The 13684-nt window shown below is 41.3% G+C and overlaps 1 protein-coding gene across 2 annotated transcripts in view; it reads right to left on the bottom strand.

Moving 5' to 3' along the window:
* LOC134349532 (interleukin-1 receptor type 1-like) overlaps positions 1–13684 on the bottom strand; it is a 68716-nt gene that overhangs the window by 15280 nt on the left and 39752 nt on the right. For both annotated transcript variants that reach the window (XM_063054004.1, XM_063054003.1), the window contains exons 4-5: positions 13016–13202; positions 4427–4601 (exon numbers count right to left, since the gene is read on the bottom strand). In XM_063054004.1, the coding sequence (XP_062910074.1) occupies positions 4427–4601; positions 13016–13202 (362 nt within the window). The remainder of the gene's footprint in view (positions 1–4426; positions 4602–13015; positions 13203–13684) is intronic.

Genomic DNA, 13684 nt, shown 5'->3' with positions numbered 1-13684 from the left:
CCAACCTTTTTTGCAACGCGGACCAGTTTATTATTGACAATATTCTTGCGGACCAGCCGACCCCGGGGGGTGGGGGGGGTAGGGTTGCCAATGGACAAGAGTAGCAGTCAGATACGTTTACCCCGAGAAAGACTACAATGACCATGAAGCCTTGCGCGGGCACCAGTGTGCATGCATAATTTGCGCACGTGTGTACACACCAATTTTTTTCTACAAATCGTTTTTGGCGATTCTGTTCGGGGGGAGTGTTAATCATGACCGGAATATAGGTGATAAGTGGCTAATATACTCAATTTCATTTCTAAAAGGGTTTATCTAACAAATTTAATATTAAACACGCAGCGCATATTTTCCTCACATGAATATAGTCGCATCAATTATCAGGTGAGGATAGGGGAGCTTGAAGTAAGTATTGAACAAACTTCCAGTAGAGGTGGTAGAGGCAAGTTCGATATTATCATTTAAAGAAAAATTGGATAGGTATATGGACAGGAAAGGAATGGAGGGTTATGGGCTGAGTGCAGGTCGGTGGGACTAGGCGAGAGTAGCGTTCGGACTAGAAGGGCAGAGATGGCCTGTTTCCGTGCTGTAATTGTTATATGGTTATACAGTTATATAAGTCACTTATAAGTCAATAGCATCATAACATTTTAAGTAACGTTTTGATATTAAACACACAGCACATATTTTCCCCGTATGAACATATAAAATCATTGCAACAGACCAATATCGCTGAATCCGTGGGAGCCCTGGGCTTGTTTCCCTGCAACAAGACAGTCCATCGAGGGGTGATGGGAGACAGTGATACTCGAAGGGGGTTCCTTATGTCCGGTCTATTCCGCAATTTAGTTTTCGTTGCATTCATTGCAGAGATATGTTGGAAATGAAAGCAACGTTTTCAGTGCTTTCGTGGCTATCTCAGGATATTTAGCCTTGACTTTGATCCAGAATGCCGGCAGAGATGTTATGTCAAACACACTTTTCAGCCCGCCGTCATTTGCAAGCTCAAGGAGTTGATCTTCTTCCCACGCTGACATGGATGATACGCGGGTAATGACCTCGTGTGCATTTAAGTTCAACAGTGGGCGTGACAGGGAATGAGAAAAGGTACAGCTGACTCATATCGCCAAATCATATCGTTTCCTCGCGGCCCAGTGGTTGGGGACCACTGTGCTATACCACTCATAATTACATATATTTCCATCAAATCTACCCTCATTATCCTATACTCCAGAGAATAAAATTCTAACCCCAACTCTTTCTGCTCCATGAATAAGCTGACCAAGCTGATCTTCACAAAGACCAATTTTATCCCTTGCTATCCTTTTGCCCTTAATATATCTGTAGCATCCCTTGGGATTCTCCTTCACCTGAACTGCTGTAGCCATCTTGTGCCTTCTTTGAGCCCTGCTGCTTTCCCTCTTTTTTATTCTCAAGTACCTCAATTGTTTCTCGCTGCCTATACCTACTGTCACCTACTTCTTCTTCTTAACCAAGGCTTCAGTATCCCTTGAAAACCAAGGTTCGCTAAACCTACTAGCCTTGCTTTTTATTCTAACAGGAACATACAAGCTCCGCAGGCTCAAATTTTCACCTTTGAAGGCCTCCCACTTACCCAGCTTGCACTTACCAGAAAACAACTTGTCTCAATCCTCACTTGCCAGATCCTTTCAGATACCATCAAAATTGGCCTTTCTCCAATTTAGAATCTCAACCCGAGGACCAGACCTATTCTTCTCCATACTTATCTTGAAACTAATGGAATTATGATCACTAAATCCAAAGTGTTCCTCTACACAGAATTCTGTCACTTTCCTCTCCATTCCCCCAATAGGACAGCATGTATCCACTCTCTCTAGCTGGGACTCCTAAACATTGACTAAGACTCAGTGTCAGAGAACTGAACACATTGAACAAACTTTATCAAATCCAGCCTTTCACGGTATGGAAGTCGCAGTCAATAAGTGCAAAGTTAAAATCACATACTATCACAACTTTATGTTTTTTCTAACAGTCTGTTATTTCTCTGCAAATTTGCTCCTCTAGGTCCCACTGACTATTGGGTCTTCTATAATAGAATTCCATTAACCTGGTCTTTCTTATTCCTCCGTTCCACCCATATAGCCTCAGTAGTTGAGCTCTCTAGTCTGTCTTGTGTCATCACCACTATAACTCCTTCTGAGTAGTAATACCACCCGTCACCTTTAATCCCTCCTGCTCTACAATGTCCAAAACAATGAAATCTCAGTATGTTGAACTGCCAGTCCTGCCCTTCCTACAACCATAATCCCACACTCCAAGCACATATGCCTTACCTTCAATACTCTTTTCATTGAAATGGACACAGCTCAGAATGTTATTCCCTGCATGCTCGGTCTTTGATTCCCGCCTTTGTATGTAGGCTTAACAACATCCTTCCCCACAATGACTCCACTTGCTACCCTGGCACTCAAGATCCCATCCTCCTACAACTCCAGTTTAAAACCTGGAGCAGCACTAACAAACCTTCCCACAAGGATATTGCTCCTCTTCCATTTCAGGTCCAAATTGTACAGGTGGACCCTGTACCATCTGTACAGGTCCTACCTTCCCTGGGTGAGAGCCCAATGATCCAAAATTCTGAAGCTCTCCCTGCTGGAAAAGTCCTTAGCATGAGTTAAACTGCATTACTTTCCTATTTCTGGCCTCAATAGTATGTGGCATGGGTAGCAATCTTGCGATCACAACCCTGGAGATCCTGTCCTTTAACTTAGCACCTAACTCCCTGAACTCACTTTGCAGGACCTCATCACCCTTCCTAAAATATGTCGTTGGTACCGAAGTGGTGTTCTCTTTCTCACTTCGGAATGCTATAAACTCGATCCAAGATGTCCCTGACCCCGACACCTGAGAGGCAACATACCATCTGGGAATCTCATTCTTATCCTTAGAACCTCCTGTCTGTTCCCCTAACCCAATGAATCATGGTCTCTACCACTTGCCTTTTCTCTTCCTTTCCAAGGCACAGAGCCAGACTTACTGCCAGAGACCCGACTGCTGCGGCTTTCCTCTGTTAAGTCACCCCCCACCCAATAGTACCCATAGGGGTATACTTGTTATGGAGGAGAACACCCACAGGGATAGCCTGCCGATCTCCTTTCCCATTCCAACAGTTACCCAATTACCTTTATTCTGCACTTTAGGTACAACTATCTCTCTGTATCACCTGTCAATCCCACAGCATCCTGAATGATCCAGAGTTCATCTAGCTCAGCTTAAATCTATCTTCTTTTTACTGGTTTTTGCTAAGTTCCTAATGCCCCATTTAGCAGCAATGCCTTTTCAAATCTTGCTCCCACAAGGCACAACCCAATGGCTCCTGGCAATCTAGGGCACGAAGAACGTCCCAATTGCCTTTTCAAATCTACTTTCTAAGTTTGGCAAAGTCTAACCCAATACAACAAAAAAAAATTACTTGTCTAAATCTTGATAACTAAAAAAAAATCAAGACAAAATTGAAACATTTTTAGATGCATCAGGACTGAATGTGGAAGGAGACAGTATAAAGATTTTATTTTTTAAAAGATATTTCAATCATCTTGAATTGGAGGAGAAGATGGCGGCACGACGCAGCTTGCACGGCCTCTCTGGTGAATGATATCTGTAATCTGTCAAGTAGGGGACCGTGCACAATTCTGATTTGATAGAGATGGATGTGAGAGTACGAAGGAACATCTGGAGAAACATCTGAAATGCCCACTTCGCTGCCGCTGCAACTGTGTGGTAACCGGAATCTCCGGAGCAGCTCTGAATCCTCGGCTTTGCTTGTTTCAGCGGCCGGGGCAAGGTCGAAGGCGCTCGGCAGAGGATGGCGTTCAGGAGGCTGTATCGGAGGGGCTGGTCGGAGGCTCGAAGTTTTCGGACGGACGGACTTGGTGTTGGCTGCTTCCAAGGCATCGGCAAGTTGATGGTGCCTGGAGGTTTATGGCAGGGAGTTTCTCCCTTTTGCCGCCTGCTATCAGGGACTTGGGAGTCGATCAACTCGGGGACTTTTGAGACTTTTTTTTACCATGCCCATGGTTCGTTCTTTATCAAATTATGGTATTGCTTTGCACTGCTGTAACTATATGTTATAATTATGTGGTCTGTCAGTGTTAGTCTTTAGTTTGTCCTGTTTCCTGTGATATCACTCTGGAGAAACATTGTCACATTTCTTAATGCATGTATGCATTTCTAAATGACAATAAAAGAGGACTGAGTGTTCTCATAATCTCAAAATTAAATTGAATGCTGTTGAATTTCGCTATAACACGACAATGATGACTGCAGGTAAATTATTTGTCCCCCTTGTTAATAATTTGCTTTAAAACTAATGCATCTGAATTCTATATGATTATTTATAATAATAAACAATTATACCAGCATCCTTCAAAATATTATTTCATACCTTTAATATACAAGTCAATGGTTTTCGATATTACATATTGTAAACCATTATGCATAAATTTTAGCTCACAAACATAGATTCCTTCATCGGATTTATCCACATCTTCTATAATCAAGTGCCAATCTCCCTTGTGATAGTGGTACTTTACTGCATCATATGAAATAGGCTTGCAGCCCTAAAAACAAAACAATATACAATTAAGTTAAAGTTTATTATCATTCAACCTTATGCATGTATACTGTCAAATAAAACAATGTTCCTCCAGACCAAGATGCACAACACAAAACATGCAACTACATACTGAGTACATTCTATTCTATATCATAGAGTCATAGAGTAATGTTGCACATTTACAGAACCTTTGGCCATATGAGTCCTTGCTGATATGATGCCCATAAAACAAGTCCCAATCTCCCACATTCGGCCCATAACCCTCTAAGTCTCGCTCCTCTATGTACGTATCTATCTAAGTGCTTCTCAAATGATACGATTGTATGCGCCAACCTCTGTATGAAAAAGTTGTCCATAAGACCATAAAACATAGGAGCAGAATTAGGCCATCTGGCCCATCAAGTCTGCTCCACCATTCAATCATGGCTGATCCTTCTTTTTTCCCCTCCTCAACCCCAGTTCCTGGCCTTCTCCCCGTAACCTTTGATGCCATGTCCAATCAAGAACCTATCAATCTCAAGCCTTAAATACACCTAACGACCTGGCCTCCACAGCTGCATGCGGCAACAAATTCCACAAATTCACCACCTTTTGGCTAAAGAAATTTCTGTTTTGAAAGGGCGCCCCTCTATCCTAAGGCTGTGTCCTCTTGTCATAGACTCTCCCACCATGAGAAACATCCTTTCCACATCTACTCTGTCTAGGACTTTCAACATTTGAAAGATTTCAATGAGTTCCCCCCTCATCCTTCTGAATTCCAGTGAGTACAGACCCAGAGCCACCAAATGTTCCTCATGTGATAATCCTTTCATTCCTGGAATCATCCTTGTGAACCTCCTCTGGACTCTCTCCAATACCAGCACATCTTTTCCAAGAAGAGGAGCCCAAAACTGTTCACAATACTCAAGTGAGGCCTCACCGGTGCCTTATAAAGCCTCAGCATCATATCCTTGCTCTTCTATTCTAGAACTCTTGAAATCACACTAGAAAGAAGAAAGGAATAAAGTAAAAGACTCCTCTGGTTTCCACCAGGGTAGTAAACAGCATGCTGAAATCACTCCTTATCAATGCAAGCTATTTCCTGAGTGAAAAGTACAGAAATTAACACGAGCATAAATACATTTACAAAATTTGTTGTGAATTTATTCCCTTTATATCTTTCTGCTGTCACCCAAAATCTGCACCCGCTATCTTTGGACACACCTATTCTAGGGAAAAGACCATTATCATCCACTTTATCTATGCCTCAGTAATTTAAATATTTATATAAATTTTCCTCTCATTCTTTTTGTTCTAAAGAATAAAGACTTTGCCTGGCCAATCTCTCCCTACAACTCAAACAACATTCTCATGTATCTGTTTCCTACTTCTATGCCAAATTTGAATCTACCAAACTTCTAGTCCTGGCAACATCCTCGTATATCTTTTCTGCACCCTTTCTATTTTAACCACATCTTTCCTATAACATGGTAAACAAAACTGTGCATAATATTCAAAACTGTGCATAATATTCCAAGTGCAGCCTCACCACCATCAATTTACACAACTGCAACATAATATCCCACTCCTATTCTTAATGCCCTCACTGATGAAGGTCAGCGTGAGACATTTTTTTCACCACTCTGTCGACCTATGATACCACTTGTATGCCCTACTGCCCTATCGTTCAAAATACAAACCTTACATTTTTTTGACTTTCCAAAATGCATCACCTCACACTCACCTGTATTGAAATCCTATTGCCATTTCTTGACCCATTTCACTAATTGATCAAAATCCCTATGACATCTTCTTCACTATCATCAAAACTTTCTAATTAACTGAGTAAGCTGAATGTATTCACATCAAAGTCATTGATATTAATAATGGTTACACTTCAAAGCCCTGCAGACCACCCAACCTTCAACCACCACTCTCTGCTTCCCATCTCTGAGCCATGGGAGCTAACTTGCCAGCCAGCTACCTTATCAAGTGCCTTGCTCAAGTCCAAGTCAACCACACCCACTACCCTAACCTCATCTATCTTTTTGGTTGCCACTTCAAAAAACTCTAAAAGTTTAGACAAGCATGATTTTCCAAGCACAAAGCCAAGCAGAGTCCTCCTAATCAGACTCCATCTATCCAAATGCTGGTAGATCCCATCTCTCAGAATTCCATACAGTAACTTCCACACCATTGTAGTTCCCTGGCTTGGCCTTATTACCATTCGTAAACAATGGAATAACATTAGCCACCTTTCAGTTTTTGTGAACTTCACCAGTGGCTAATAATGAAGCAAGTGTCTCAGCAAGGACATCCACAAGTTCTTCTCTAGCCTCCCACAAAATATCAGGATGCACTTGGTCAAGTACTGGGGATTTATCCATATTAATATACCTCCTCCTTGCCGATATGAATTCTTCCAAAACATCTCCACTTGTTTTGCTTGAGTAACTATGATTTCCACCTCAGTAAATGGATAATTTAATGAATATTTAAGGAGAAATATTTGTTACAAATCTCACCCATCTCCTGAAGCTAGAAATAATGGGCCCTGTTGATCTACAAGGGGACCTGCTCTATCCCTAGGCACCTTTTTACTCTTTATATAGCCACCTCTTGGGATTTTCTTTAGTTTTACCCAACAGTTCCATCTCATACCCCCACATTGCCTTCCTGATTTCCTTCTTAAGAGTATTCTAAATCTTTTTAAAATCAGCAAAGGATTCACTTGTCACCAGCTTCCTTAGCCATTGTACACTTCCTTCTGTTTCTTGACCAGAGCCTCAATATCACCAGTCAATCAAGGTTCCCTAAACTTGCCAGACTTGCCCTTCACCTTAATAGGAAACTGCTGCTCATGGACTCTTGATATCACACTTTTAAAAGCTTCCCAATTACTATTTGTTTCTTTCCCCTCAAATAGCCTCACCCAATTACCTTCTAGTAGATACCCCAAAATTAGCCCTGCTCCAGTTTAGGACACTAACTTGTAGGTCAGTCCTATCCTTTTCCATCACTGTGTTAAAACTGATAGAATTACAGTCACTGGAGCCAAACATTCCAACAGATTGCCATTTTACTTGTTCTACCTCATTCCTTGTTGTTGCACCCTTCTGAATCAGGCCCTTTATATATTAAGTCAGGAAACTTCCCTGGACATTTCACAAATTCCACTCCTTCCAGGCCCTTAATACTCTGAGTGGTTCAGTCAATACTGGGGAAGTTAAAATATACCACTAATTAAACCCTAATATTCTTACAACCTTTTTACTCTACATGCAACTTCTCTACTCTCAATGGCTCACTGACTATTTAGGGACTATAATACAGCCCCACTAGAGTGACCGTACGCTTCTTGTTTCCAAGTTCTACACATATGGTCTCACTGGAGATCCCCAAGCATGTCACCTCTATGTACTGCTATCATGTCCTCCCTTATCAAAAAGGCAACCCTCCCCCACCCCCGCACCCCCACTAGATATCTGTACCTCTGTCACACCTGTAGCATCTGTATTGTGGAATACTGAGCCGCCAGTCTTGCCCTTCTCTCAGTCATGTTTCTGTTATGGCTATAACATTACAGTTCTCAGGGCCAATCCATGCTGAGTTCATCCAGCTTACCCATTAAATAAACCGTGTGCATTGAAGTTTAACTGGGAATTTCTTTACCTACCTTTACTGTCCTCTGCCTATCCTGATCCTAAACCTGCTCTTGCTGGCAAATGTTTTATAGCATGACTTGTTCCTATTCAGAGTCAGATCCCTTAACAATCTAGTTTAAACCTGTGGTAGCATTAGCAAGCTTCCCAACAAGGAATTTGGCCCATTGCTCAGAGGCAACCTGAAATACAGGTCACCTTAATCCCAGAATAGAGCTCAATGCTCCAAAAACCAGAATCCCAGCCTCCTACACCAACTCCTCAGCCATGAATTCACCTGGCCCATCCTTCTATTTCTGACCTTGCCAGCGCATGGCACCGGGAGTAATCCAGAGATCACAACCCTCAAGGTCCCACATCTTACCTAACCCATAATCAGAATCAGGTTCATTATCACTGGCATATGTTGCGATATTTGTTACTTCGCAGCAGCAGTAGAGTGAAATATTGATTAAAAATTAATATTACTATTTTAAAAAATAATAAATAGTACAAAAAAAGAACAGTGAGGTAATAGTCATAAAGAATTCAGAAATCTGCTGCAGGAGGGGAAGAAGCTGTTCCTAAAATGTAGAGTGTGGGTGTTCAGGCTCCTGTACTTCCTCCCCAATGATAGTAATGAGAAGAGGGCGTCTCCTTAGGTGCTGAGGGTCCTTCCCTGATGATGACACCATCTTATGCACCGCCTTCCGAAGATGTCTTTGATGGTGGTGTGTGTTGGGCCGGTGATGGAGCTAGCAGAGTTTATAAGCCTCTGTGGCGTCTTCAGTCCTGCACCCTGGAGCCTCCATAACAGCCTATGATGCAGCCAGTCAGAATGCTCTCCACCATATATTTGTAGAAATTTGCTAGAGTCTTTGATGATATACTAAATCACCTTAAGCATCTACTAATGAAATAGAACCCCTGGCATGCTTTCTTTGTAATTGCATCAGTGTGTTGGGCCCAGGATACATCTTCTGAGATCAGAAAGTTGAAGCTGCTTGCCCTCTCCACTGCTGACCCCTCAATGAGGACTGGTATGTATTCTAGCTTCCCCTCCCTAATTTCCACAAACAATTCCTTGGTCTTGTTAACACTGATTGCAAGGTTGTTGTTGTGTCGACTCAACCAGCAAATCACATTCCTATACACCTCCTTGTTGTCATCAGAGATTCTGCCAACACCAGTGGTGTCACTGGCAAATGTATAGTTGGGATTGAACTGTGCCTAGCCATACAGTCTTGAGTGTAGACAGAGTGGAGCAATGGGCCAAGCAAGGAGATGTTATTACTTATCTGCAACCATTGTAGGCTCCTGATGAAGAAGTCAAGGATCCAGTTGCAGAGGGACGTATTTATACTCTTTCTGCAGGACCTAATCCCTTATTCTTCCATTTGTACTAACAGGTTCAAAGACTTCTGGCTGTTCACCCTCCCACTCAAGTACTTTCTGTAGCCACCCAGATATCCTTGACCCTAGTACCCAGGAGACAACACACTATCTTGACTTCTCTTTTGTGGCCACAGAATCTCCTGACTTCACACTCTCTATTAAGTCTCCTCTTACTATTGCTCTGACTGAATGCACCCTTTCCCTCTGAGAGCCAAGGATCTTATAGCCCAAATAAATCCTAGTCGATAATGCCAGAAAAATCAATAGAATGAATAACAGCTCCTAGCTGCACAGATGAGGCAATGAATGCAATGAAGTCAATATTTTAGCACAGTATTGCCACCTGTAGGGGCCACAGTGCAGCTACAATATCAGCTCAAAGACAACATGATCACCCAGTGAAAATCAAACCACGGCAGATGCTTAAAATATTAAATACAAACAGAACACACAACAAATCTAAGAGAAGAGAATAGGAGTTACTCTTTTAGGTCAAACAAGTGTCCTTTTATTTTCCAGCTCTGATAAAAAAATTAGTGATCTGAAATATTAATTGTTGTTTCTCTTGCCACTGTGCCCTGCGATCTCAGAATAAGCTTTACTAACTCTAAGGCCAAAAGGGCCAAATTCAACTTTCAAGAACTTAACAAACTTCACTTCCCAAATGAATTGTTATTTAGTAACTTAACGATGCTCACTAAATTGTGTGTGGCTGTTTACCACTACCAATATATCTAACACTATCACTCAATCATTCAGGAAAAGCTTCCTCCCCTCTGTCATCAGATTTCTATGTGGTCCATGAATACCATCTCATTATTTCATTTTTATTGTACTACTTATTTTTTTGTAATTTATAGTTATTTTTATGCTTTGCATTTTACTCCTGCCACTAAAAAGCAAATTACACATTATCTAATAGAGATAATAAATACGACTCTGATTCAACTGCAAGAATTCAGGTCAGATCTTTAAGTACATCCCCTCACTAACTGTTCATCTGATACACAAACAGTATATTTGGTCCATGCTTCCTTCAATATACAAATTTTGTTCATTGTGCCATTACCTGCACGTGACTACATTACACAGAAGTAGTAATCATTCTTTTTTGCATTAATTATAAAGGGCAAAAACAGTCAACAATAGAGAGAGACAGGTCATAAAAAATGCAGCCAAACCTTCATTTCCTCACTTGCGGAAACCAACTCTAAGGTCAAAAAATATTAAAAGGAGTTGGAAGCATAAAAGTTGGAATGGAGAGACCCTGTAAACATTATTCACTCCCAGTTAATTTTACTTACCATTACATAACATTCCTATTACTCCCTGGTAGCAAAGTGGACATTCCACATATTTTACCACCAATATTTCCTCCAATCCTATAGATAGTATGGAACACCTTTGTGCGTAAGTAGGATCAGGAACACTAATTTTCTGTTTGTTACCTCAATCCAAAGTTGCACAAGCCAGTTGTTAAAATGTACAGGACAGCAAGTTGTACATAATGTTTTATGCTTTGTTAATCCTCTGTTCCTACTTAGAAGAGGATAAACTTGGAGTTCTTCTTTTATAGTGTGTTATCAGATTTGGCAGCAATCACCTACTGATTGGAAATGCAGAACAACTTTACAGGATTCGCAGGAAATTTTTAGAAACAGCCTCTTTTCCCCTGCCTTTAGATTTCTGGAGAATATAGCCAAGAACGCTACCTCACTATTCTTGCTTTCCTTTTGCATTACTTGTTTAATTTTTTTATATAGATTTCTTCTTATCATTTATAGTATATCTTATGTATTGCACTCCACTGCTGCCACAAAACAACAAATTTCATGGCATGTCAACGATAATAAAACTAATTCTGATTCTGATTCTGGAATATAAAAATAATTTTAAAAATATACAAAATCCCTATATTCAATAAAGAGTCTATTCATGAAAATATGTGATTTTCCATTTCAGTGCAATATCAAACTAGAAATGGCATCTGCTCAGATTCAATACACCATGCAGATTATTTTAAATACAGGGTTCTGGTGACTTATTAGATGAGTTCAACCCATGGTGCTATTCAACAAATGGTCATGGTACCCTCCTGTGGAAAGGTGACTTGAATAACTTGCCAAGATTTTTGGCACATCCAATACATTTTGCTAGAAAGTATCAATGTGACAGTCTAATTAGATCAGTTTGTACTTAGCTAATATTTGTCTTCACAACTACTCTGTAGCAATAAACAGTATAATGATTCACACTCACACCTACATAACATTACAATCAACACACATAAAAAAAGCTGGTGAACGCAGCAAGCCAGGCAGCATCTATAGGAAGAGGTACAGTCGACGTTTCGGGCCGAGACCCTGCCGACGGGGCATCAACCATCTCGACTTCACCGCACCTTGTTCCCATTCCAACCTCACTCCTTCTGAACGCTCTGCTCTCCACTCCCTCCGCACTAATCCTAACCTTACTATAAAACCCACTGATAAGGGGGGTGCTGTTGTAGTCTGGCGCACTGACCTCTACCTTGCCGAGGCACAGCAACAACTCGCGGATACCTCCTCTTATTTACCCCTCGATCGTGACCCCACTAAGGAGCACCAGGCCATTGTCTCCCACACCATCACCAACTTTATCTGCTCAGGGAATCTCCCATCTACTGCCACCAACCTTATAGTTCCCACACCCCGCACTTCCCGTTTCTACCTCCTACCCAAGATCCACAAACCTGCCTGTCCAGGTAGACCCATTGTCTCAGCCTGCTCCTGCCCCAACGAACTCGTTTCTGCATTATATTTAAGGAAGGGTCTCGGCCCAAAACGTCGACTGTACCTCTTCCTAGACATGCTGCCTGGCCTGCTGCGTTCACCAGCATTTTTTATGTGTGTTGCTTGAAATTCCAGCATCTGCAGATTTCCTCGTGATAACATTACAATTCCTGTATTTAATACATTGATTTACAAAGGCAATGTGCCAAAAGCATTGTTTACAGACCAGTCTACCCGTGATGCCATTTTATGTGAGGGAATTATGTATCTTTCTTCCTAGATCCCTCGGTGTTATCACAATCCTCAGTGCCCTAGTGTTCACCTTGTAAGTGCTTCTCTGGTTTGTCCTCCCAGAATGCAAAAACTCACACTTGACCACATTAAATTCCGTCTGTCATTTTTTTCCAGTTAGTCCAGATCCTGCTGCAAGCTTTGATAGCCTTCCATACAAACTTTGTTTGGAAAGTAAGAATATGGTAAGCATAAGCTTGGGTAATTTTCTGATCTCATTTTATTTTCACTGTGTTCTTCATCAGATTGAAGGAGTACATATATAAATTATTTTAAATGATATACAATTTTAATCAGTAAACTATGTTACAAGTCAATCGTCCACATTAGGAATCCCTTACCTTGTACCACTGTAGTGCAAAATCTTCATTTGAACCTGCATACTCGCTGACATCAGGGCAAAAAATTGTTTTAGCTGTTCCCGAATGAGACGACGACCCATAGAAATTACTGTTCTGTGGGCATGATGCACTGACAGGCTTGTTAACTTGAACTGAAATTGCCTTTTTGACACAAAATGTAGGATACCTGTAAACACACATCTCAGTGTTAGAAATTACCCTGAATATAAAACTCCCAAATCAAAATGTTAATTGATTTCAATGCAAAAGCATTCAAACTGAATAACTGAAGGAGAAAACATGAAAAGGCTGTTTTCAGATTGGAGCAGCAACACTTCATATTCTGTCTGGGTAGCCTCCAACTTGACGGCATGAACATCAACTTTTCCAGATTCTGGTAATTTTCCCACACCCCCTTCTCTCTTCTTCAATTCACCATTCTGGCTCTCCTCATATATCTTCTCCTCACTTGCCTATCACCTTCCCCCAGTTCCCCTCCTTCTTCCCTTCCTCCCATGGTACACACTCCACTTCTATCAGAATACTTCTTGTCTAGCCCTTTACCTTTTCTATGAATCATCTCCCAGCTTCTTACTTCATTTCCACAACCCCCTCCCACCCACCTGGCTTTACCTATCACCTTCTAGTTTATACTCCTTCCACTTCCCC

This window comes from Mobula hypostoma, chromosome 7, assembly GCF_963921235.1.
Source record: "Mobula hypostoma chromosome 7, sMobHyp1.1, whole genome shotgun sequence".
Taxonomy (NCBI): Eukaryota; Metazoa; Chordata; class Chondrichthyes; order Myliobatiformes; family Myliobatidae; genus Mobula; species Mobula hypostoma.
The sequence above is the reverse complement of the archived record's forward strand: the minus strand, read 5'-3'. Positions and strand labels throughout refer to the sequence as shown.